Below are 27,052 nucleotides of genomic sequence, written 5' to 3' on the forward strand. Positions count from 1 at the left end.
GTGTCGGGCTGAAGTGAGCTGAAGCGAGCTGAAGTGAGCTGAAGTGAGCTGAAAAAGGGTAGTGGAAAAGGGCCATTAGTGTCATCGGATCACCACAGAGAACACTTAAAATTGTGTTTCCATGTTGATTCTCTCTTTTTTTTATGCCTTTTTGGTCCATTTTAAGGGGAAGCACGGTGGTGTAGTGGTTAGCGCTGTCGCCTCACAGCAAGAAGGTCCGGGTTCGAGCCCCGTGGCTGGCGAGGGCCTTTCTGTGCTGAGTTTGCATGTTCTCCCCGTGTCCGCGTGGGTTTCCTCCGGTTTCCCCCACAGTCCAAAGACATGCAGGTTAGGTTAACTGGTGACTCTAAATTGACCGTAGGTGTGAATGTGAGTGTGAATGGTTGTCTGTGTCTATGTGTCAGCCCTGTGATGACCTGGCGACTTGTCCAGGGTGTACCCCGCCTTTCGCCCGTAGTCAGCTGGGATAGGCTCCAGCTTGCCTGCGACCCTGTAGAACAGGATAAAGCGGCTAGAGATAATGAGATGAGATGAGGAGTCATTTATCACCTGGCAAAAATTTCGCAGTTCTTTAATAACGTGCCTGTCGTTATGCCAAATGACGCTTTTTGGTCAGTGTTCTCAAAAAGGAACCCAAAAATTCAATCACTGATTCTTTTAATGGTATCCATTTTGGTAGTTTCGATCTCTATATAACGTAGGAATAATGCACAGAAAAAAATGTGTGTTGACTGGAAGGCACCGACACCTTTCAGCGTTCATTGAAAATGTTCACTGGGATAATGGAAAAAGCAATGTCGTCTCCGTAGCCCTCTCTAAACTCGGGGTTTAATCAGGGTTAAGGAATTTCTCATCATGTTTTTATAATTACCATGAGAAGTAACGGTATAAAAATGCCTATAGTCATTACAAACTTGAAGTAATTGCACTGAGTAGTGGTTTAATTGAGAAATGTAGTCTCCGTAGCCCCCAATTCTTCGTTAGGCGTTTCTTCATTAGAAAAGATATTTGATTCTGTGCTCATTGCCATACAAATTGTATTTCATAATATTTCCAATAAAATATATCTAGTTATACCTTTAAATCTTTTTTTATTCTGTGGAAAAAATATATATATACACTGGTGCAGTCTCCGTAGCCCCCACCAATTCACCGAAACTGTGGTCTTGATCAACAGGCCATGTCTTCTGAATCAGATAAGGATACCTCATGAAATTTTCACACTGTAATATTAAAGTGCATATTCTGGACCAGCTTTTTTTTTTATACGAAAGTATGTCCCTTTACACACTCATCCAGAAGGGTAACTGCACAAGGCCATCTGTCTACAGCAGAAAAAAATAAAATAACAAAACGCGTCTGGAAAAATCCCAAGGGAGTCTGGAGCCAGATTCGTGACGTTACCTGCGGAAGCGCCAGCGGGCTGCGAGAGCTTTGCACGGTTTCAGTGCACAGCCTGTGTAGACCAAGCGCTCCCATTTCTCTCTCATTGTCCGGTCTTTTGGAAAACGATGAGTACTAATCCCATCATGATTGGTGTTGCTCCACCCTCCTACGATACATCTGTTAACCATTTTAATAATTACGCGATAACGTTGAAGAAATTTGCAGAAAACCACCAGGTAATTTTCTCATAAACAAACCAGCGCTGATGTAGGATTCAGAGGGAGGCGTCCTGCACGCGACATCATGAAAATCAGTGTTTGCCGGGAAATCCAGATGCCAAGTTTTTTCAGAGGCGGACCAATTCGCCTCAAATGGCTTGATTTCAACTGAATTTTTCTGGTATTGTGCAAGGTAAAAAAAAAAATTGCACAAAATGCAAAATGTGACCAAAGTTTAATATAAAATAGGAGAATGACATTGATCTTGCTCCTGAATTTACCCGTGATATGCACTTTAAGATATGTGGAAACAAAATGCACTGACTAAAATTCTGAAAACTAAACTTTCAAAAAATGACCGTTTCGGAATAGAAATGTGTACCCTGAGTGAAAAAACGCCGACTGCAGTTGTCATGAACAGTTTTACACTCAAGTTTCCATCACTGAAGAGTTAGAGCATCAACAAAACAGACTTCATGTTAAAACTGCCCAAATGAGGATGGGTTCCCCCGAGGTTTCTTCCTCATGTCGTCTGAGGGAGTTTTTCCTCGCCACAGGCTTGCTCATCGGGGATAGATTCGGGATAAAATTAGCTCATGTCTTAAGTCATTCAAATTCTGTAAAGCTGCTTTCTTTGCGACAATGTTTATTGTTAAAAGCGCTATACGAATAAACTTGACTTGACTACTGAGGGGGTCCTTGAAACTTGTGTTACAGTTAAAGGGATCCCTGGCTACGACAAAAGGTTTAAGGTTTAAAGCTTCTGGTTTAATGTACCAAAACAAGGACCAAGTAACCCTTTATATTTAAAGCGTCCTTGGGTTTGTATAAGGCGCGATATAAATTGAACTTATTATTATTATAAAGCGGCTAGAGATAATGAGATGAGATTATATTTAGGGTCATTCCATGCCAAATCTCCGAATGCTCCCACTCGAGCATCTCAGATTTGGCTGAAAAAATTCCAGGAGGTTCACACAATTCCCAATAGGAAAAGTCCCAAATTTTAGTTCCCAACTCCTTATAGTTTTGTCATAAAAAAATATTTTTGCAACTAACCTAGGACCCATTTTGAGCAGAGTTTTTTGGGGAGCCACTTTGAGATTGCTGTATCTAGAAAAGTATTTAAGCCAGGTCCTTCAAATTTTCAAGGGTCAAAATCTGGCACCAGTACTTGTAGAATATGGACTTTTACATGTGTGCTTTTGGTTTATCATAGAATTCTGGGGACTTGAATTTGCTCGGAAATTCTACACTACACTCTGTGGCAGTATATTTGAAGGACTGTGGAAAGTGCAATTTCAAAGACAGAGGCTTGATATTGCATATACACCTTCCCATACGCTACCGTTCAAAAGTTTGGGGTCGCCCAGACAATTTTGTGTTTTCCATGAAAAGTCACACTTTTATTTACCACCATAAGTTGTAAAATGAATAGAAAATATAGTCAAGACATTTTTCTGGCCATTTTGAGCATTTAATCGACCCCACAAATGTGATGCTCCAGAAACTCAATCTGCTCAAAGGAAGGTCAGTTTTATAGCTTCTCTAAAGAGCTCAACTGTTTTCAGCTGTGCTAACATGATTGTACAAGGGTTTTCTAATCATCCATTAGCCTTCTGAGGCAATGAGCAAACACAGTCAGTGCGTTTACATGCACATAGAGAAAATCGAATTTCTGCCGTTGCTCGACTGAAATCGAAGTTCTAAATGCCATGGAAACACCTTAGCTAGGCTGAAATCGAACCAAACTTGATTTCTCATAATCGAGCTATACGACCTAGATTATGCGATTTTAGCCGAGCTACTTAGTGCATGTAAACCCTATCAAGCTACGTAGTCGAGCTACTTACTTCAGCACTGCCCCTTCCGGAAGTGACGAGTGACGAGACCACAAGCGGGAAACACAACAGCCTCGGTCGGCATGACAACAAATCATGACAACGGCATGAATCTTTTCTTTTTGTGGCATTGTTTGCACTGTTAAAATTTAGCTCACTTACTGTATCACCAAATACATCTGTACAGCTGTTGCATAGCTGTGAATTGTGTACATAAACAAGTCATTGTATTTGTGTGTGTATATACGTCCAACATCTGAAGAATATCAATAAAAACAAAACAATTGAACTTTGTGTGTTTATTAAGACATAAGTTAAATTGTAAGCAAAAAAATTTTTTGTAAGCAAAAAATGGACTTTAGAAAAATATACAATTGTGCAAAATAAGTTGTCTTACAAAACAGTGGTCTGCGCAGGACAGTTTGTAGCCATACAGTCTGTTAGAGCAAGCCTAACAGCTTGAGCACAGAACTTGTGAACACGGAACTGCCAGTGTTGCCAGATTGGGCGGTTTTAAGTGCATTTTGGCAGATTTGAACATGTTTTGAGCTGCAAAACGTCAGCAGTATCTGGCAACACTGCTGATAACTGTTTATACTCTTGAATAGCTCTTCTTCATGACGACAACCGGACGTGTACCAACACGATGGGGCGTGTAGCGCCACCTGTGGCTCGGGTGCACAATGTACCTCACACAATAGCTAGATTTCCTTGTGTGCATGTAGGATTGGATTTCTCTGGCACCCCTGCTGGGACCCTTAGCTCGATTACCGACAGCAGCTCGATTTGGATGTGCATGTAAACGCACTGAGTGTACCATTAGAACACTGGAGTGAGAGTTGCTGGAAATGGGCCTCTATACACCTATGGAGATATTGCACCAAAAACCAGACATTTGCAGCTAGAATAGTCATTTAGCACATTAGCAATGTATAGAGTGGATTTCTGATTAGTTTAAAGTGATCTTCATTGAAAAGAACAGTGCTTGTCTTTCAAAAATAAGGACATTTCAAAGTAACCCCAAACTCTTGCACGGTAGTGTATATACTGTGTATTTTGTATTCTAAAACTGCCCCTCTGTGATGAACGGTTTGGAAGATATTAAAAGTTTAAACATGGAAAAAATTAATTTGGTGACATTTTTGGCATGTTATAGCACAAAAATGACATCAACTAACATAAAATTGACTGTTTTAGAAAGATTAGACGTCTAATGTTTTTAACATATCCAAAATTTGTTCTGCCTTATTTTTGCAAAATTATTTTTTGAAAATGTGATGTTCGCATACACGCACAGCATTCATGGCCTATGAAAGCATTTTCAAATGCTAACAAAATGCCCTGAATTTATGACACACAGCTTAAAAACTCAACAAAATGCTTCATTTGGTTCATGGTAAACGAGACTTGAAGGATAACCTATACGCAACCTTTAGATACTGAAATATTGGCGCTCCAATATGGGTGAAAACTGAAACTTGTTTTCATTACAACATTTCTGCTGTACCATAATTTAGAAGAAAAAGCAACCTGTATGCTTCAGTTAGTATTTATCCATGATAAAAAGTCTTTGACAGTCCAGTAGAATTGATTATTATGATTTATGATGCTTATTGAATTTATTATAAAGCTGGTACAGGGTTTTTTCTAGAAAAATTTAGTATGAGGGCGCTCACCATGGCGAGGGAGCGAAGCGGGGGGGGGAGATGGTGCCGGTTGTCCCCCCCCGCCGTGCAAAGCCTTTGAAAAATGCTCCAACGGGACATTCTGAGGCTATCTGAGAGGGAAATTGTAACAAATTGTCTGTCAACATTGAAAAAGAAAGAAGTAATCTTCTTCTGCCCCGGACAGTCTTTGGCTTTCTTCCGTTTCATGCCGCGGGATGACATCTTTAAATGCCCAAGTGTCAACAAAAACAACTTGCGAACTACTTCTGTCAAAAGCTCCCGCACCGGTGGGTGAAAGGTCATTCAGTCTCGAGAAATCTCGCTCTACAAGTCAGCTGACCTTGTATGTAACCCATGTCAAATCTCGCGAGAGCAGCCGCGACAAGTAAACAACTAAACCAACATGGCGCCTCAGTCTGGAAAATGCCAATTCGGATTGTTTTTGCACCGTCTGGCGGTGTATCTACTATGATTGGAATATTTTTGGAGCAATTATAACGTATTTGATGATCAGACACATTGTCACATAGTGTTGCTGGGATGTTTTCACGGAGTCGGTAAGGGGGCGCATGCCGCGAGTAAGAGGGCACAGCGCCCCTGTTCCCCCGTTTAGACGAAAGCCTGTGGTAACTTTGGGACAACTCTCCAAATTTATCTGGATCAGTAAAGAAAAAGTGTGAAGTCCATGGCTGACAAGCTGGAAAGCAGATTTGCAAAGGCAGTCACAGTGCCAGGTACTAGAGATAATCACTGTTTCAAGCCAGTCAATGCAACAACACTTGAGGTCAGCAGAGCGTCTGGAATTCCTGGATTTTTAGTCAACTACAAGGTAGAACATGTAGACGAAGAGGTCAGTGACATGATACCTGGCCAATATATAACCTGTGTTTACGACCATCACTGGCGGGTTGGAAGCATCAGAGAGGCATCTGAAGCCCAGTAAGATGTTCTGATACAATTCATGCATCCACACGGCCCAGCAAAAAGTTTCTTCTAAAATTTGGGACCTTTCCTATTGGGAAGTGTGTGAACCTCCTGGAATTTTTTCAGCCAAATCTGAGATGGTCGAGTGGGAGCATTCGGAGATTTGACATGGAATGACCCTTTGTTTAAGGTGTCATTCTTTGCTGATCATCTTTGACGGCAGGTCATCTTTAACAGCTGTTAGCTTCCTTATTAGCCCATGTTTACATTAGACCGTATCAGCGGATCATCAGATTAACGTTTTTAAAACGATTAGCGTGCACACAGCAACACCAATACACGATTTGCGTGCACACAGCAACGCCAATACACGGATACGCTCGGCTCCGCAGGCATCCTGCGCTCCAAATCACTCCGCCCTGAACAGCGAGTGCCCTCTGGAGGGTGCGCACTCCGGCCCTGCGCAGCTCACAGAGCGCGCGAGTGAAGTGCACAAGCTGTGATTCGGGACTGAGCCGCTGTGTGTGTGATCCCAGCGCATATCACTTACCACTTGCAAGTGGAAGGATGGCAAGCCTAAAGACAATCATAACTACACAATGGGCAGTATTTGCATCAGTATTTGCAGTATTTTCATACTTTTATACTCTTTAATGAAAGGTGATACAAGGCGGAAGTCCGCGCCGTTTTTCAGCAGTCGCGTCACATGACCAACGCCAGCGAATCAGGAAGGTGGATGTCACAGTGACGTTGTCCAATGACGACGCCAGCTAGAGCTCAGCACAGCGTATCCGCGTATTCTCAATGTTTACACAGCACCGGAGCTGACACGATCTGGATTGAATACGTGGACCCTGGCGGATTCCCGTTTCCCGGCGGTTTAATGTAAACGGACAGTGCATCCGCGAAGAAAACGAGACAGATACGGTCTAATGTAAACTTGGCCTTAGTTGACTAAACTGATCAAAAATCTGGTTGAAGTCAAGTTTATTTGTATAATGCTTTTAACAATAAACATTGTCGCAAAGCAGCTTTACAGTATTTGAACAATTTAAAATAGGAGCTAATTTTATCCCTAATCTATCCCCAATGAGCGCGACGGTGGCAAGGAAAAACTCCCTCAGACGACATGAAGAAACCTCGAGAGGAACCAGACTCAAAAGGGAACCCATCCCCATCCGGGCAACAACAGAAACATGACTAACATTAACAGTCCTAACATAAAAAGTCAGCTTCGCTGATGCTATAAACCCCCCACCGACGGAAACCTGAGCGCAAAATGGTTCACGACAACCGCAGTCCCAAAGTCAGCAAGTCAACTGCAGTCCCCAGCCACAAAAGCACCACTGCAGGAGTCCAGAGCGTCCTCCAGGCACGACCCCCAACTGTCCACATGGGGCCGCCCTCTACAGGAGCGATGCGATGAGACTCCAACCAGACACCGGGCAGCAGGATGGATCAGGCAGGTTCGAAGAGCAGAAGAGGTCAGCGTCTCGATCCCAGGACCAACGTGTAACTCAGAGGGACAGATTTTTTTTTTTTTGGGGGGGGGAGCACTGTCGCCTCACAGCAAGAAGGTCCGGGTTCGAGCCCCGTGGCCGGCGAGGGCCTTTCTGTGTAGAGTTTGCATGTTCTCCCCGTGTCCGCGTGGGTTTCCTCCGGGTGCTCCGGTTTCCCCCACAGTCCAAAGACATGCAGGTTAGGTTAACTGGTGACTCTAAATTGACCGTAGGTGTGAATGTGAGTGTGAATGGTTGTCTGTGTCTATGTGTCAGCCCTGTGATGACCTGGCGACTTGTCCAGGGTGTACCCCGCCTTTCGCCCGTAGTCAGCTGGGATAGGCTCCAGCTTGCCTGCGACCCTGTAGAACAGGATAAAGCGGCTAGAGATAATGAGATGAGATGAGATGAGAAGAGAGAGAAAACACAGGTTGTTAAGTATTGCCAAATGTCACCTGAAAATGATCTACCAGTCTGAGCAGCTCATCAGATCATGCTGGATTTTTCAGTAAGCCACCAAACCAGTCATGTGTTAGCTAGAAAGCAGGCCAACCAACCAGTTTCCTCATATTAAACATCTTCAACAACTTATTAGATAGATACTGAACATTTTATTTTAAATAAATAAAACCTTAATGAGCTACAAAACCTTCAACTGTAACTCTCTTTTGGTACAAAACCGAAAGCTAATTTGGGACCGATTTCAAATATCTCCATACTGGACACATTGTACACTACAAACAGTATAAAAACCATTATCTCATACCCTATCTAGTGCACTTCACTACGGACTAATAACCCATTAGGGACTTAGCCACAGCTAGCCGTTAGCACGATTGTAGCTTATCGGCTAACTAGACAACATTATATCTGATTAAGATAAAGAAAAATCGACAAAACTATTAAAAACTATCTCCTTATATTGATATTTATGTAACTCAACCATACGACTGAAAATACACCAACCGGTCAGCCTTTTTTATCAAGTCCACAAACTGCTGCGGCGTTTTCGCCTCCGTGAAGTTCGCCATGTTTCCAGCCTAATGTAGCTGATTACCGAGTCAATGGAGTGCTCGGTTACTAGGCATTACTAATCGATTCCCTTAAACCCTTTTGCTAAACTGAAATATTTCTCTGTTTTTTCGATGGTCAACACTGATACATGTTTAATTTTTTGTTTTCAAATAAATTACATGTCAATTGCATTAACTTGTGCATTCATGATATGATAATGTGAGCTAATATAAACAGGAACGTAACACTAACAGACCTTTCTCTATCATTTTCACAACGAAAGAATGTCCCAGACGAAAACATGAAAACGACTGAAAGTCTCACTTGTGGGTTTTTTTTTCCTTCTTCTTATCTGTTTGTTTGGATTGATTAATATGTCTTGATTAATATCTTCATTATATTCCTGTCACCAGAACCTTGTAGTGGTTAGCACTGTCACCTCACAGTAAGAAGGTTCTGGGTTCGGACCCAGCGGCCGGCGAGGGCCTTTCTGTGCGGAGTTTGCATGTTCTCCCCGTGTCCACGTGGGTTTCCTCCGGTTGCTCCGGTTTCCCCCACAGTCCAAAGACATGCAGGTTAGGTTAACTGGTGACTCTAAATTGACCGTAGGTGTGAATGTGAGTGTGAATGGTTGTCTGTGTCTATGTGTCAGCCCTGCGATGACCTGGTGACTTGTCCAGGGTGTACCCCGCCTCTCGCCTGTAGTCAGCTGGGATAGGCTCCAGCTTGCCTGCAACCCTGTAGAACAGGATAAATCGGCTAGAGATAAGGGATGGATGGATGGATGGATGGATGGATGGATAAACAGTAATGTAACCCTGTAACACTAACAGACCTTTCTCTTTCATTTTTACGATGAAAGAATGTCCTAGACAAAAACATGAAAATGACTGAAAGTCTCACTTGTGTTTTTTTTTCCTTTCTTCTTATCTGTTTGTTTGGACTGATTAATATGTCCTGATTAATATCTTAATTATATTCCTGTCACCATAACCTTGTAGTGGTTAGCACTGTCACCTCACCGCAAGAAGGTTCTGGGTTCAAACCCAGCGGCCGATGAAGGACTTTCTGTGTGGAGTTTGCATGTGGGTGGTTCTCCACTATAGTTGCAAATTGGGATATGGACCTTGAGCAAACTGATAAGTTCATAAGGCAGAATTCTGGTAGCCAATTTTGGAGTTTTATCAAAGTATCTTCTTATTGCTCGATATGGCAAAATTCAAGGTCAAAGGTCAAGGTCATTTCAAGGTCAAGGTTGCCCTTGTCTCTGTCAGTACACAAACAGGTCTCTGAAATGCCTAATAAATCCATAATCTCTGACCAAAATCAAAATGTAATTGACTCCAATTACAAATCTGGGCCTTATGATAAATAATTCTATTTGAAAATGTATATTTATCACAATAGAACAATAAATATATGTATTAAAAGGGTGCAGCGTTTGTGTACTGACAGCATGTTTGTGTACTGACATGTTCAAAAATAAGACAACGAAGTTGATTATTTCAGCAGACCAGTAATAGATTTAATTTTTGAACCTCAAAAATGGCAACAACATTAACCATGTGTTAACAAAATTAGGAACAAAACATATAAGAACCTAAGGCAACATTTCATGACACCAATTATAAAGTAGCCTAATTAACATTTCCTCACTTTTCTAAATTTGCCCGTGCTTTTGACATTTTAGTCAATCCAAACAATGTCCAAATTCATGACTACACCAGGCGCTGGATAAATGTCCCAATCACTACACCAAATCTGGGTGATTTTTTACTAGTTGGGTCCATGTAGATGTAGGAATCATCATGTGCCTAGAGTTCTTGGAATTTCTGGTGACGGGGACAACTTCTGGGATGAAGGAGATGAAGTCCTTTACTACATCATAATGAACGATATCTTCATATGCAGGCCAATACCATCTATTGAGGCCAGCCTTTTTCATGCATTGCACCTCAACATCAACTTCATCAACTATACCTGGATACAACTTCCTGCTGTAACGGACAACACACCAACGTCCAACTGAAGCATCAGTAACATCATGTGGAGGGGAAAGTTGACTCGCGCCAGAGGACTCTAGGCCTACTACCAGTGGTGGATCATCTGGAGTAACAGATGGATGATTGGTGTTTAAGGCCCGTTTTTTGCACAGATAGTCTAATTTAGGCCGAGGAGCTTCCTGGGATAATTAAATGATCAATGTGTGAAACACACCCCAGACTCAGGTCTTGTCCGGATTCGAACCCGGGACTTGGCGATCTGAGGTCCAGCGCACTACCACTGGACCCCGGTGTTAGTGTATGGACTGTTAGTGTATGGACAAATAGTTCATCATCTGGTCACCAGGGTGCAGATGTGTATATGATGCCTGTGCATTGTAGTCTAGTTGAAAGGTCTTCTAACTCACATTCATGGCACAAACATGTTTTCATGACAAAGCTGGGCCTACATCATTCTAGAAGTGTTAGTGTATTGACTGCTATTATAAATTCTGTTAAAAATTGCCATACAAACCTGAACAATGCTGGAAAACTACCACAATATGAAATTCAATGTTTCCCTCCCTTGAACTTGTGGGATTCCCACAATGCACTGCAGTCATCTCATTAGAATAGTTCTGTCCATTTTCCCCAGGTGTCTCTAGTTAGTACTGTTAGTGTACTGACTTAATTACTTGGGACACCAAAAATCAATTTCTTGGCGGGAAAATTTCTGACTAGTATTGGAAATATTTTCAAAATGTGCTTTTCTGGGCGGTACGGTGGTGTAGTGGTTAGCGCTGTCGCCTCACAGCAAGAGGGTCCGGGTTTGAGCCCCGGGGCCGGCGAGGGCCTTTCTGTGTGGAGTTTGCATGTTCTCCCCGTGTCCGCGTGGGTTTCCTCCGGTTGCTCCGGTTTCCCCCACAGTCCAAAGACATGCAGGTTAGGTTAACTGGTGACTCTAAATTGAGCGTAGGTGTGAATGTGAGTGTGAATGGTTGTCTGTGTCTATGTGTCAGCCCTGTGATGACCTGGCGACTTGTCCAGGGTGTACCCCGCCTTTCGCCTGTAGTCAGCTGGGATAGGCTCCAGCTTGCCTGCAACCCTGTAGAACAGGATAAAGCGGCTAGAGATAAGGGATGGATGGATGGATAAACAGTAATGTAACCCTGTAACACTAACAGACCTTTCTCTTTCATTTTTACAATGAAAGAATGTCCTAGACAAAAACATGAAAACGACTGAAAGTCTCACTTGTGCTTTTTTTCCTTTCTTCTTATCTGTTTGTTTGGACTGATTAATATGTCCTGATTAATATCTTAATTATATTCCTGTCACCATAACCTTGTAGTGGTTAGCACTGTCACCTCACCGCAAGAAGGTTCTGGGTTCAAACCCAGCGGCCGATGAAGGACTTTCTGTGTGGAGTTTGCATTCTCCCTGTGTCTGCGTGGGTTTCCTTCCACAGTCCAAAGACATGCATGTTAGGTTCATTGGTGGCTCTAAACTGACCGTGAGTGTGAATGGTTGTTTGTGTCTCTATGTGTGTGTCAGCCCTGCGATGAGCTGGCGACTTGTCCAGGGTGTACCCTGCCTCCCGCCCATGGTCAGCTGCGATAGGCTCCAGCTTGCCCTGCGACCCCACATGGGATCAGCAGTTACAGACAAAACAACATCAACACCATCACCTTAAGGTTAGAGAAGCAGCTTTAGGACCAAAAGATCACTGGTTCGATTCCCTGGACCAGCAGGAATGGCTGAAGTGCCCTTGAGCAAGACACCTAACCCCCAGATGCTCCTCAGGTGGTTCTGGATATGCTGTATGTCACTCTGGATAAAACTGTCTGCTAAATACCTGTAATGTCATATAATCTTGACCATCTCAACCATATGTTCTTGTTGATAGACATTATGTTTGGCATGCTTGAAACTAGTACAGGCTGGTCTGATTACTACTTGTTTGAGTTAGTTCCTTGAGATTTATCTTCGCTCGCACATTCTGCTCTCTGCTTAATGAAGGTTCTTTTAACCAGTAATGTCTTCTTTTCAGAAGACTATGATCCTGACGGGTGATGTAATAGTACATAATGTCTCTCTTTCATACAGTGTTGTCGTCTAAACCAGTGATGTCATGCTTCATTACTCATTTACATTATACATAGATAACTTAGCTTCATCAATCACATCATCATCATCATCCAATCACATAGCTACAACACACTCTTGAATGTGAATATATATTCATGCTTCTCCTACAATAAACTGAGGAACATCTCTGAACAGCTGTGTCTGAGTCAGTGACTGTTTGCTCCCAGGTCAATCCGTGAGGCAGAACCTCTTAGGTGCTACATTCCTAGATCATACCTTGTCAAGTCGACCTCCTTCGGTATAGATAGATCAAAACCTAACACTTGTTGAACATTCCATTCCAGATTTAGTCCCCCTTTGCTATTATAATAACCTCCACTCTTCTGTGAAGGCTTTCCACTAGATTTCTGAGCATGGCTGTGTGAATTTGCCATTCAGCAACAAGAGCATTAGTGAGATCAAACACGAGGAGATCTGGGACACAGTCAGCTTTGCAGTTCATCCCAAAGGTGTTCAGTAGGTTTGAGGTCAGGGCTCTGTGCAGGATACATGAGTTCTTCCACTCCAACCTTGATAAGCTGGAACAGCTTGGGCTCGACTCCTTAGCTGCAGTGAAGGGAAATTATAATGCTATTATACAGTTATATGCTTCCAACCTTGAGCAAGGCCCACATATGGGTGTGATGGTCAGGTGTCCAAAACATTTTGGCCTTAAATTGAAGGTAGATATCACAGTGTAAAGACTCATATTGTGTAAGCTGTGACTGATCATGGATACATACGAAGCTTGGGACTGAAAGGCACTATTTAGGAGCGGTCTTTGATTATAATCTTGTGATAATAGGCTCTGATTTAATTGCTAATTAATGAGTTCATCATTCATCTTCTTAAGCTCTTTATCCTGGTCAGGGTCATGGTGGATTTGGGATCAAACTAGAGAACTGTTTCTGGGAAAAGTAGCTTGAAAAAATATCCTTTTATTTGAGCTCTGTAGTTTTAGCTCTGTTGTATCATTTGACATTTTATCCATCCATCCATCCATCCATCCATCCATCCGTCATCTGTAGCCGCTTATCCTGTACAGGGACGCAGGCAAGCTGGAGCCTATCCCAGCTGACTATGGGCGAGAGGCGGGGTACACCCTGGACAAGTCACCAGGTTATCGCAGGGCTGACACATAGACACAGACAACCATTCACACTCTCATACACACCTACGGTCAATTTATAGCCACTAATTAACCTAACCTGCATGTCTTTGGACTGTGGGGGAAACCGGAGCACCTGGAGGAAACCCACGCAGACACGGGAAGAACATGCAAACTCCACACAAAAAGGCCCTCGCTGGCTGCTGAGCTTGAACCCAGGACCTTCTTGCTGTGAGGCGACAGTGCTAACCACTACACCACCATGCCACCCATTTGACATTTTATAAGCAGTGAAAATAATCCATTTACATTGGTACCTTTTGAACCTTTACCTTTTGGAGGCAGCCATGGCCTGAAAGCCCTTAGGCCCAAAGGGTTGCTGGTTCGATTCCCAGGACCAGCAGGAAAAAAAGCGAAGGGAGTTGAGTGAATGAACAGCACTTTTCCCTTCCCTCTGTATCATGGCTGATGTGCCCATGAGCAAGGCACTTAACCCCCTGCTGTTCTGGTATGTTGTCCATTGGTCTGGATAAGAGCTCTTCTTCTTTCAGCTGCTTCTGTTTGGGGTCGCCACAGTGGATCTGTTCCGCATATTTGATTTGGCACAGGTTTTACATTGGATACCCTTCCTGACGCAACCCTCTATCCAGGCTTGGGACCAGCACTAAGTATGCACTGGCTTGTGCAACCCCAGTGGCTCATTTTACCTCATGTGCATATTTTTGAACTGTAGGGGAAAACAGAGCACCCAGAAGAAACCACCGCAGCGAGAACATGCAAACTCTATACAGAAAGGCCCCTGTTGGCTGTGAGGTTCAAACCCGGAGAGTGCTAACCACTGAACCACCATGTTGGTGGACAACGTACCCAACTTCATTAGTTAAGTCAAAGTACAGATCCCACTGGTCAAATGTTACTCCGATACAAGTGAAAGTTATCCAGTCAAATTTTTATTTAAGTTAAAGTACTTGCTTTTAAAAATACTTAAGTATTAAAAGTGCAGGCGGCATGGTGGTGTAGTGGTTAGCGCTGTCGCCTCACAACAAGAAGGTCCGGGTTTGAGCCCCGTGACCGGCGAGGGCCTTTCTGTGTGGAGTTGCATGCTCTCCCCGTGTTCGCGTGGGTTTCCTCCGGGTGCTCCGGTTTCCCCCACAGTCCAAAGACATGCAGGTTAGGTTAACTGGTGACTCTAAATTGACCGTAGGTGTGAATGTGAGTGTGAATGGTTGTCTGTGTCTATGTGTCAGCCCTGTGATGACCTGGCGACTTGTCCAGGGTGTACCCCGCCTTTCGCCCGTAGTCAGCTGGGATAGGCTCCAGCTTGCCTGCGACCCTGTAGAAGGATATACAAATATAAATAAATAAATAAATAAATATATGAAGAGAAAAAAATCTAGCAGGAGAGGTATTGCACATTTATATTGCACATTGTCTTGTTCCCCCTCCTCCCCCGCAGAGAGGAGTTGTACAGTCTGATGGCGTGAGGGACAAAGGAGTTTTTGAGTCTGTTCGTCCTGCACTTGGGAAGGAGCATTCTGTCACTGAACAGGCTCCTCTGGCTGCTGATGACGGTGTGCAGAGGGTGACTGGCATCGTCCATGATGTTCAATAGTTTGTCCATAGACCTTTTCTCTGCCACCATCACCAGAGAGTCCAGCTTCATGCCGACCACAGGGCCGGCCCACCTGATCAGTTTGTCCAGCCTGGATGTGTCCTTTTTGGATGTGCTGTCCCCCAGCACACCACAGTGTAAAACAGGACACTGGTGACCACGGACTGATAGAACATCCACAGGAGTTTCCTGCAGATGTTAAAGGACCGCAGCCTCCTCAGGAAGTACAGCCTGCTCTGTCCCTTCCTGTACAGGTGGTTGGTGTTGCAAGTCCAGTCCAGCTTGCTGTCCAGCCACAGCCCGAGGTACTTGTAGGAATCCACAGCCTCCACCTCGACTCCCTCGATCAGAACTGGTTGTGACCTTGGTCTGGACCTCCCAAAGTCAATGACCAGCTCCTTGGTCTTTGAGGTGTTGAGCTGCAGATGATTCCTATTACACCAAACGGCAAAGTCCCTCACCAGGCTCCGATACTCCTCCTCTCTGTCGTCCCTGATACACCCCACTGTGGCTGTGTCATCAGCGAACTTCTGAATGTGACACAGCTCCGAGTTGTAGCAGAATGCCTGTAATGTAATCTAATCTTGACCATCACACCCATATGTTCTTGCTGATAGAACCCACTGCTCTGGGTATGTGTATGTGCTCATTGTTCACTTGTGTGTGTGCATGTGTGTGTGTGCAGGGGCGTAGGTAGGATTTTTCAAAGGGGGGTCACACACTGACCGACAGTCTGAGTGCATTATGTAACAAAAAATAATGACCATTGCTAGTTTTAGAAACCAGCTCTTCCATTATTGCTGTTTCTTCCACGTTTTCTTGATGTTGTGTTCTAGAAACGGCACTAAAACTTAGCTTCGAAGCCACAAAATGCAACTTTGATGGAAAAAAATATATAATAAATTGCTTACCTGTCTTCACGTCGAAAGAAGAAATGTTTCGCTTGTTTTGACATGGCGAATTAATAACACGAGAGGAAATGCTCATAATTCGCAACTAAAAAGACTGCAGCTACACTGGCAGCTTGACCATGCTTTCTAGTGCAACCGTGTTTCGTTTGCACAGAACTGTGTCAGTCCCGCGCACCTTGGCTCGTGCACCTGCAAGCGCACCTCGGGCTGCGCGTGTGCCTAATGAGCTCCGGCATGCGTGCCGTTAACAAAGAACACCTGTCTTTAATCAATGAACTATGTTTGGGCTATTTAAGGACTGCACCCATGCAAGGACAATGTGAAGTATTACGCCACGTCTAGTGTGCCTTACTGAACCTGGTTCCCTGTCCTTGTTGATCTCCTGGTTTTTCGACTCCTGTTTCTCGTCCCTTGATCTTGTATAGTTTTGCCTCTGATATTCTCTCTGCACCTCGATCGACCTCCTGCCCGTTTCCTCAATTACTACTTTGCCTGCTGTTTTGGACTGTTTGCCTGTTGTGTACATTTCACGCACTTTATTCTCATATCGCACTGGGTATTATTTAACATATCTACACTTTACATCCGCCTCTCCCGCACACACTCTGACAAACTGGGTTTTTGCGTCCAAACCACAGGAACTCAAGGTTACAGAAGCCCTAATGAGGCCGAGGTGACAATCTAGTTAAAAAAAAATAAAAAACGTTAGAAAAATTACAGTGGGTGGTGTAGTGGTTAGCACTGTCACCTCACAGCAAGAAGGTTCCGGGTTCGAACCCAGCGGCCGGCGAGGGCCTTTCTGTGTGGAGTTTGCATGTTCTCCCCATGTCTGCGTGGGTTTCCTCCGGGTGCTCCGGTTTCCCCCACAGTCCAAAGACATGCAGTTAGGTTAATATGGGACGGCCTTGGGCTGAGGTGCACTTGAGCAAGGCACCTAACTCCCAACTGCTCCCCTGGCACTGTTAGCATGGCTGCCCACTGCTCTGGATATGTGTGCATGTGTGTTTTCACTGCTTCAGATGGGTTAAATAATAATAATAATCAGGGCTTTGAACCGGTTCAAGGAACGAAAACGAAAACCAGGAACTTTTTCTATTTCACATGGAACAGAAACGAAACCAGAAACTTTATTATTTTTTATGTTCCGGAACAGAAACGCTTATTAAAAATAATGGTAACTGGTTAATACCGGTTTTTATTTCGTTCCTCAAAGTTTCCATAGCCTACAAATAAAAAAGTCATTCTTCTCCTGCGCAAGTTTCTATGACCCGCTGGGGTTCACTTCCTGTGTGACGTTCGCTGACTGAATGGAGAGAGCGGGAGGGTGGACTACTATCACGTCTCCACATCTTAAATAAGAGGTAAATATTGCAGTCTATCGTTATTCAAAAACATCAAACACGATATCAATATATTTGTCCACGTTAATGAGAGGCTCGCGAACATTAAATGACGTTAACCTCTCTTAGCCTGTCAATGCATACGGGGCTTTCCACTAAGGCTCATACTAGCCAGCCATGACAAACAAGTAGCCAGCCGGGGGTGTTAAACACAAAATAAACTCCGCCGAGTGCGCGCACGCGCACACCGCATGTCGGGGCCGCGGATCAACGAAGTCGGCGGGGAATTTGTGGTTATTATCGGTACAAACAGCGCGAATCACAACTTAAATGAGTGCGGTTCAGTTTGACATTATTGTCAGTCCGTTAGATAAACATTTAATTTTATTAAAATCAAAAATTAATATTTAGAACCTGTGGGCTACAAAAATAAGTCATTAAAGTAGCCGGCTGGACTTAATTGTGTGCTGGCTGTATGGCCGGCAGCCGGCGCTTGTGGAAAGCCCTGCATAGGGCCTGACTAGCCTTTGGTAACGCACTAAACGAATTATCTTTCATTTTTGGCACTTTTTCTGTTTGTGTAGATGGGAAGACGTACTGAGAATCCAAATCGCCAACATTTGAAATAATAATTGTTTTGAATTATTTCTTGTCTTATTTAATGAAGGTTGTAATAGAATTAGCCTACATTTGGCTTAAGCTGGATGAGACAGAGACATAATTTTATAGCCATTTGTTAAACAGCTGACAGGGAACGTAATTAACCGTTCCGGGAACGAAATTTTTTTGTTCTAACCGGTTCGGGAACGTCTATTTAATGGTGGAACCCAAAACCAGAAACGTTAAAATTCCGTTTCTGTTCGGAACGAACCAGTAGGAAAAAAATTCTGGTTCAAAGCCCTGATAATAATAAGCCTTTATTTGTTACATGCACACTTCAAGCACAGTGAAATTTATCCTCTGCATTTAACCCATCTGAAGCAGTGAACACATGCACACACTCAGAGCAGTGGGCAGCCAGGGGTTAGGTACCTTGCTCAAGGGCACCTCAGCCCAAGGCCGCTCCACGTCAACCTACAGTAACTGCATGTCTTTGGACTGTGGAGGAAACCCACGCAGACACAGGGAGAACATGCAAACTCCACACAGAAAAACCCTCGCCGGCCGCTGGGTTTGAACCCAGAACCTTCTTGCTGTGAGGCGACCGTGCTAACCACTTACGTACACCACCATGTGTGAATAAAGTTGTGCTTTCTTTCTAATATTCTTATGCGGCTATTGAAAAAAATGTATGGTCCGACAAAGAGGGGTTCACGGGCACTCCAGGTCATCGCAGTTGATGTTGTGTTCACTGTGTAAATGTGTAAAATCAAAAACGGTACATGAGCCAAGGTGCGTGGGACGGACACAGTTCTGCGCAAGCGAAACACGATCACACTAGAAAGCATGGTCAAGCTGCCAGTGTAGCTGCAATCTTTTTAGTTGCGAATTACGAGTATTTCCTCTCGTGTTAATAATTCGCCATGTCAAAACAAGCAAAACTTTCCTTCTTTCGATGGGAAGCAATTTATTATATATTTTTTTAGCTGGGCGGCACGGTGGTGTAGTGGTTAGCGCTGTCACCTCACAGCAAGAAGGTCTGGGTTTGAGCCCCATGGCTGGCGAGGGCCTTTCTGTGCGGAGTTTGCATGGTGTCTGCGTGGGTTTCCCCCACAGTCCAAAGACATGCAGGTTAGGTTAACTGGTGACTCTAAATTGAGCGTAGGTGTGAATGTGAGTGTGAATGGTTGTCTGTGTCTATGTGTCAGCCCTGTGGTGACCTGGCGACTTGTCCAGGGTGTACCCCGCCTTTCGCCCGTAGTCAGCTGGGATAGGCTCCAGGCGGTCAGGAGGCTCAACTCCCTCCCTGTTCTGCCCCTCCTGCCCCCTGCCACAGATTCTGCTTGCACACACCCCTGCCCCCCCTTCAGCATCTGACATGTCATCCTCATTTAATGAATTTAAATGAAAATACCTCAAGTTGAGGTATTTTCATTTAAATTCATTACATTATTGTGGCAGATCAAAAGACTGATATATAACAAAAACGTGGCTTTATGAAGTCATTTATTGTTTTTAACAGACTTGAACAGATGCAGTCGTAGCCATTTACATTCCGCTGTATTTGAGACGAGTCTCAAGTGCTGCCTGCACCCTTTAGTTTCGACCACTAGGGAGGGAATATTGCTGTTCTTTTGTCAATCTCCAAATAATTAGAAAATAAAAATAAAATAAAAGGCCCAGCAGGCCCATATAAAGTGCTGCAAGTTAACATATCAAAAAACAGTAAGAACACTGGGCGGCACGGTGGTGTAGTGGTTAGCGCTGTTGCCTCACAGCAAGAAGGTCCGGGTTCGAGCCCTGGGGCCGGCGATGGCCTTTCTGTGTGGAGTTTGCATGTTCTCCCCGTGTCCGCGTGGGTTTCCTCCGGGTGCTCCGGTTTCCCCCACAGTCCAAAGACATGCAGGTTAGGTTAACTGGTGACTCGAAATTGACCGTAGGTGTGAATGGTTGTCTGTGTCTATGTGTCAGCCCTGTGATGACCTGGCGACTTGTCCAGGGTGTACCCCGCCTTTCGCCCGTAGTCAGCTGGGATAGGCTCCAGCTTGCCTGCGACCCTGTAGAACAGGATAAAGTGGCTAGAGATAATGAGATGAGTAAGAACACTTTTCTGAGCAATACAAGTATTGAACACTGAACTTGTTGCTTTTCTTTTTGCATTCAACAGCAAAGTGCCTGGTTTCTGTTTTCATGACGGTCAGCGCAAATGAGTTGAGGTTCCACTCACCATCAATAAAGTGTCTGGTCACCCCCAAATAGCTGTGGTTGCCAGCTGAGGTCCAGTGATCTCCAGTTATAGCAACACAGTTGGGCGAATCCTCCACCAAATTCTCAAGTTTGCTTTTCTTTTTGTCGTCATACATCTTGCTGATTTTGGTCGTCACTGTAGTCCTGCATGGTGGCTTGTATGATGGGTCATTGGACGCGGTTCGCAACACCTCTTTTAACCCGTCGTCTTCCACTATGTTTATCGGCCTGCAGTTCATCGCTATCCACTTGGCAAGAACATTTGCCAGTCTGTCGGTCGCAGACTTGCTCATACGCAGGGTGTTCTCGAGTTTAGTTTGGTGAAGAGCTTTGCTATGGCTCGCTAAACTGCTAATGTCTTCGCTGCTAACGTTAACTGTGGTTGCACTCGCAACTGGGTGCTTTGCGTTGATGTGGTATGCTAAACTTGAGCTGCTTCGGTGGTAAGCAAATTCCTTCTTACAAAGAAGGCATATCACTCTACCTTTATCGATGGTGCCGTCGGGGCGTTTTTGAAATGTAAATTTCCCGTTCATTAGACCGACAACTCTCACATGCTCCTCCATTTTCACATCTCTTCACCCTGTCCTCCCCAAGTTCAATGGGAGCCTATCAGTTTATGCTAAACAAGCCCAAACACAATGACAGCCAATCATTGTCCACTTCAGGTGTGACTGACCATTGTTTTCCACCCCCAACAACTCAAGCACATGAAGCCCAACACATAAAAACGGATTTTAGAAAAAGGCAACTCACATACAGAAACAGTAAAGTTAGAGATTAAAAATTAGATTAACGCGATTAGAAAACATAACGCGCTAAATATGACTGTAATTAATTAATCGCAATTAACGTGATAATTTGACACCCCTAACTGTTTGTTTTTTCAATTATTCTATTTTTATTTATTGCATTGCCTGTTTGCACCGTGGGTCAGAGAGGACTGAAATTTCATCTGTGCTGTATGTCGAGCATGTATAGCATCTCATCTCATCTCATCTCATCTCATCTCATCTCATCTCATCTCATCTCATCTCTAGCCGCTTTATCCTGTTCTACAGGGTCGCAGGCAAGCTGGAGCCTATCCCAGCTGACTACGGGCGAAAGGCGGGGTACACCCTGGACAAGTCGCCAGGTCATCACAGGGCTAACACATAGACACAGACAACCATTCACACTCACATTCACACCTACAGTCAATTTAGAGTCACCAGTTAACCTAACCTGCATGTCTTTGGACTGTGGGGGAAACCGGAGCACCCGGAGGAAACCCACGCGGACACGGGGAGAACACGCAAACTCCGCACAGAAAGGCCCTCGCCGGCCACGGTGACTTGACTTGAGCTTGCCTGCGACCCTGTAGAACAGGATAATGAGATGAGATGAGATAACTTTTAGCTAAGTTTTAGTGTACTGTTTCTAGAACACAACATCAGTGTGTGTGTGTGTGTGTTCACTGCTTCAGCTGGGTTAAATGCACCCTTACAAAAATTAACCATGGTTTTAGTATGAAAACTAACCATGGTTTTACCATGGTTTATAGTTATTCATGGTTTTCATGGTTTGTTTGGGTGACCATGAAAACCATGGTTCATGACTATTGTTAGGACTAGGACTGTTTTGGCCTCTAGAGGCCGCTGTTATTTCCTTTTCATGTCATGTTTATTTTGGCCTCTAGAGGCCGCCACTGTTCCTGTGTTTTGTGTTTGTGTTAATTGCCTAATTATCTTCACCTGTGTCCTTAATTAGTTTGTCTATTTATACCCCTGAGTTCAGTCCTCTTGTCACGGAGTCTTTGTGCTGTTATGTTTATCTCCAGTTTCCTTTGTACTGTGTTTTTTGATCTTCTTAGCTTTTGAATTTTTGCACTTTGCTTTTCTTTTGGATTATACTCTTTGGTTTTTTTTTTGTCTTTTGTTTTGCCCTGTATATAGTGTATATAGTTTAAATAAACCTTTTGTTACTTTTTCTACTTCCGCCTCACGCCTCTGCATTTGAGTCATTCCCCTGGTGGCCTAGTGGGGGTTTGCTGGATCATCACACCAACGAACCAGGTTCGAATCCCAGCAAAACCCTAACAGAAAGACTCCGTCATGACCGACTCAGCAGAGGCTGCTTCAACTGTCTACCCGGCCAACCTTCAGGGAATTATGGCAGCTTTGACACGCTTCGGAGCGACCATGGACGCTCATGGACGTACGCTCACCAGCCAACGTGAGGCCCTCGCTCGCCATGAGGAACTGCTTCAGCAAATTGGGAAAACCCTGGCACAGCTGACATCTCTGCCTGCATCTCCTGCTCCTGATCCAGTTCCTGCTCCTGATCCAGCTCCCACTCCTGCTCTAGTGCCTCCTGCAATGCTGCCTTCTTCACCTCGCGAACCCAGCCTTCCTGCACCACAGAGGTATGACGGCAAGCACAGTGAGTGCCGAGAGTTCCTTACCCAGTGTCAACTCACCTTTGAGCTTCAGCCTACCACCTACACTACGGATCGCCGCAAGATTGCCTTTGTGATCACCTTATTAGCTGGTAAGGCGCGAGCCTGGGCTACTGCTATCTGGCAAAGACAGGGACCTGAGTGCTTTGATTTCCAGCTGTTTTCTGAAGAGATGCTTCGGGTCTTCGATCAGGCAGACATCAGTACCGACGCAGCCCGAAAGCTCATGTCCATCCGGCAAGGAGGAAGCGTCGCAGATTACGCCATCTCGTTCCGAACACTCGCAGCAGTAAGTGGATGGAACGAGACTGCCCTGGTGTCAGCCTTCCACCATGGTCTGTCTGACCCCATCAAGGACGGTCTGGCCTCTATTGGATGCCCAAGTGACCTCGAAACCCTCATCTCACATGCTATTCGTCTGGACAACAGGATGAGAGAACGCCACCAAGCCTTGAGCCCCCCCAGCCTCCCTACCTCTACCTGGAGACCGTCTACCTCCTTCAGTGACTGTCCAGAACCCATGCAAGTGGGTCGTACTCGCCTCTCCGCATCTGAGAGGGAGCGCAGAAGGAGGGACAAGTGCTGCATCTACTGTGGCAAGCCTGGTCACTTCCGAGCATCATGTCCCGAACTCTTGGGAAAAGGACCGCCCCGTCCAGCCGAGGGAGGGTTGTGACGGGGCCTACCCTCTCTCCCGGACTCCCTGGCCAAGGAATCTACATCCCGGTCTCCATCTCCTGGGGTGAGTCTGTCCACTCTTGTCAAGCTTTGATAGACTCAGGGGCGGCTGGGAACTTTATGGATATTCACTTCGCCCAAAGCATCAATATTCCGACTGCACCTCTTGAAGTCCCACTGTCTGTGTCTGCCCTCGATGGCCAAGCGTTAGGTGATGGAAGAGTCACCCAAGTTACTTCTCCAGTTTTCCTCCAGTCTCAAGGTCACAAGGAAGAAATATCCCTGCACCTGATTCCTTCACCTGAGTTCCCAGTTATTCTAGGCCTTCCTTGGCTTACTCGCCACAACCCTCGCATAGACTGGGTAACAAGCCAGGTTGTGGAATGGGGCCCTGCATGCCATGCCTCTTGTCTGCTCTCTAGCTCTCCTGTGTCTCCTGCCGAGCCCCCTGATCTCACCGAGTTATCTCAAGTTCCCACAGAGTACTGGGATCTCAAGGAGGTATTCAGCAAGAGCAGGGCCGCCGTTCTTCCTCCGCACCGGGCCTACGACTGTGCCATCGACTTGCTCCCTGGGACTACCCCTCCTCGTGGCAGACTGTTTTCACTCTCTCAGCCAGAACGCAAGGCCATGGAGGAATACCTCAAAGATGCCCTGGTCTCTGGGTTTATTCGACCCTCCACTTCACCTGCTGGAGCCGGCTTCTTCTTTGTCGGCAAGAAGGATGGGGGGCTCCGACCATGTATTGACTACAGGGGCCTGAATAAGATCACTGTGCGCAACCGATATCCCCTTCCGCTGATGTCCACAGCTTTCGACCTGCTCCAAGGCGCCACCGTCTTCACCAAGTTGGACCTACGGAACGCATACCACCTCATCCGTATCCGACAGGGAGACGAGTGGAAGACTGCCTTTAACACCCCGTCTGGGCACTACGAATACCAGGTGATGCCCTTCGGACTCACCAACGCACCAGCTGTTTTTCAGGCCCTAATCAACGACGTCTTAAGGGACATGATTAACCTATACGTTTTTGTCTACCTCGACGACATCCTTATCTTTTCCAAGACCGTGCAGGAGCACCGCCACCATGTCCGCCAGGTTCTCCAGAGGCTGCTACAGAACAATCTGTTCGCCAAGGCCCAGAAATGCGAATTTCATGTTCCCGAGGTCTCCTTTCTGGGATTTATTGTACGGACAGGCCAACTCCAAATGGACCCTGCCAAGACCCTGGCCGTCCGGGATTGGCCTACTCCCAAGTCCGTTAAGGAGGTTCAGCGGTTCTTAGGATTCGCTAACTTCTACCGCAAGTTCATCAGGAACTTCAGTTCTGTGGCAGCACCCATGTCAGACCTCACCAAAGGGACAGGTGGATCTTATGGCTGGTCTCCTCAGGCAGAAAAGGCGTTCAAAGACCTCAAGGACCGCTTCTGCACGGCACCCATTCTGGTTCTCCTGGACACCTCCCAACCATTCATCGTGGAGGTGGACGCCTCGGACAGTGGTGTCGGCGCGGTGCTCTCTCAACGTTCGGAAGGAAAGCTGCACCCCTGCGCTTACTTCTCCCACCGCCTGAGTCCTGCTGAGTCCCGGTATGATGTGGGGGATCGAGAACTGCTAGCGGTCAAACTGGCCCTTGAGGAGTGGAGGCACTGGCTGGAGGGAGCACAACATCCATTCCTGGTTTGGACTGACCACAAGAACCTGGAGTACCTCCAGCAAGCCAAGAGACTGAACCCTCGACAGGCTAGGTGGGCCCTGTTTTTCAGTCGGTTTGACTTCACCCTCTCATACCGCCCCGGCTCCAAGAACACCAAACCTGACGCACTGTCCAGACTGTTCTCTGCCACTAACAGGGAGAATGAAGTCGGGCCTATTATCCCTGTGTCCCGGATTGTGGCCCTTGTCCGCTGGGGTATTGAGGAGGCTGTCCGACGAGCCCAACGCCAGGACCCCGGTCCTGGGACGGGGCCACCAGGCCTCTTGTACGTCCCACATCAAGCCCGGGCCAAGGTTCTCCAGTGGGGTCACTCTTCCCCTCTCACCGCCCACCCGGGAGCTCGGAGGACCCTGGACTTCCTGAAAAGACGCTTCTGGTGGCCTAACATGGAGAAGGAAGTAAGGTCATTTGTCCTGTCCTGTGAGGTTTGCACCAGAACCAAGAACCCACGACAGCGTCCCCAGGGTCTCCTGCATCCTCTGACCATTCCCCGGCGTCCCTGGTCCCACGTGGCAGTCGACTTTATCACGGGTCTCCCTGAGTCACAAGGTAACATGGTCATTTTGGTCTTAGTTGACAGATTCTCCAAGGCCTGCCGCTTCATACCACTGTGCAAACTCCCCTCTGCTCTTGAAACTGCGAAACTTTTGTTTAATCATGTCTTCCGAGTCTTTGGTCTTCCACAGGACATCGTCTCAGACCGAGGGCCCCAGTTCTCCTCCCGAGTGTGGCACGGGTTCTGCAAGGTCATCGGAGCCACTGCCAGCCTCTCCTCTGGGTTTCACCCACAGTCCAATGGTCAGACGGAGAGGCTCAACCAGGACCTGGAAACCACCCTGCGAGGCCTGGCTATGGATAACCCGACATCGTGGAGCACCTGGCTGCCATGGGCGGAGTACGCCCACAACACCCTGCAGTCATCGGCCACCAAGCTGTCGCCATTCCAGTGCCAATTCGGGTTCCAGCCACCTCTGTTCCCGGACCAGGAGGAGGACGCGGGGGTGCCCTCAGTCAACCAATATGTGAGACGGTGTCGCAAGACCTGGAGCAAGGTCAGGAAGACCCTCATACAGACCTCCAGAACCAACCAGACTCAGGCCAACCGCCATAGAAGACCTGCACACGCTTTCCGCCCTGGGCAGCGTGTTTGGCTGTCCACTAAGGACCTTCCACTGCGGGTGGAGAACCGCAAGCTTGCTCCTCGCTACATTGGCCCCTTCAAGGTGGTGCGCAGGGTGAACCCTGTCTCCTACCGGCTCCAGTTGCCCCGGACTCTGAGGATCAACCCCACTTTCCATGTTTCCCTGTTACGGCCCGTACTGACGTCTACGTATGCCCCTGCCCCTAGGAACCCCCCACCCCCCCGCATCTTCCAGGGGCAGACTGTGTTCACTGTGAATCGCCTGCTTGACTCCCGCCGGGTCCGCGGCGGGTTGCAATATCTGGTGGACTGGGAGGGCTATGGTCCTGAGGAGCGCTGCTGGGTTCCTGCTCGGGATGTCCTTGATAAAGAACTATGTCGGGACTTCCATTCGGCCCATCCGGATCGCCCTGGGAACGTCAGGAGACGCTCCTAGAGGGGGGGGTCCTGTTAGGACTAGGACTGTTTTGGCCTCTAGAGGCCGCTGTTATTTCCTTTTCATGTCATGTTTATTTTGGCCTCTAGAGGCCGCCACTGTTCCTGTGTTTTGTGTTTGTGTTAATTGCCTAATTATCTTCACCTGTGTCCTTAATTAGTTTG

The 27,052-nt window shown here is 46.1% G+C and overlaps 1 protein-coding gene across 1 annotated transcript in view; it reads right to left on the minus strand.

Moving 5' to 3' along the window:
• glrx3 (glutaredoxin 3) overlaps positions 1–8,588 on the minus strand; it is a 78,662-nt gene extending 70,074 nt beyond the window's left edge. The window contains exon 1 of the mRNA XM_060940255.1: positions 8,502–8,588. Coding sequence (XP_060796238.1) covers positions 8,502–8,566 — 65 coding nt within the window. The 5' untranslated portion in view covers positions 8,567–8,588. The remainder of the gene's footprint in view (positions 1–8,501) is intronic.
• Positions 8,589–27,052: the final 18,464 nt, after the last annotated feature.

The sequence above is a fragment of the Neoarius graeffei genome, chromosome 14 (genome assembly GCF_027579695.1).
Source record: "Neoarius graeffei isolate fNeoGra1 chromosome 14, fNeoGra1.pri, whole genome shotgun sequence".
NCBI lineage: Eukaryota > Metazoa > Chordata > Actinopteri > Siluriformes > Ariidae > Neoarius > Neoarius graeffei.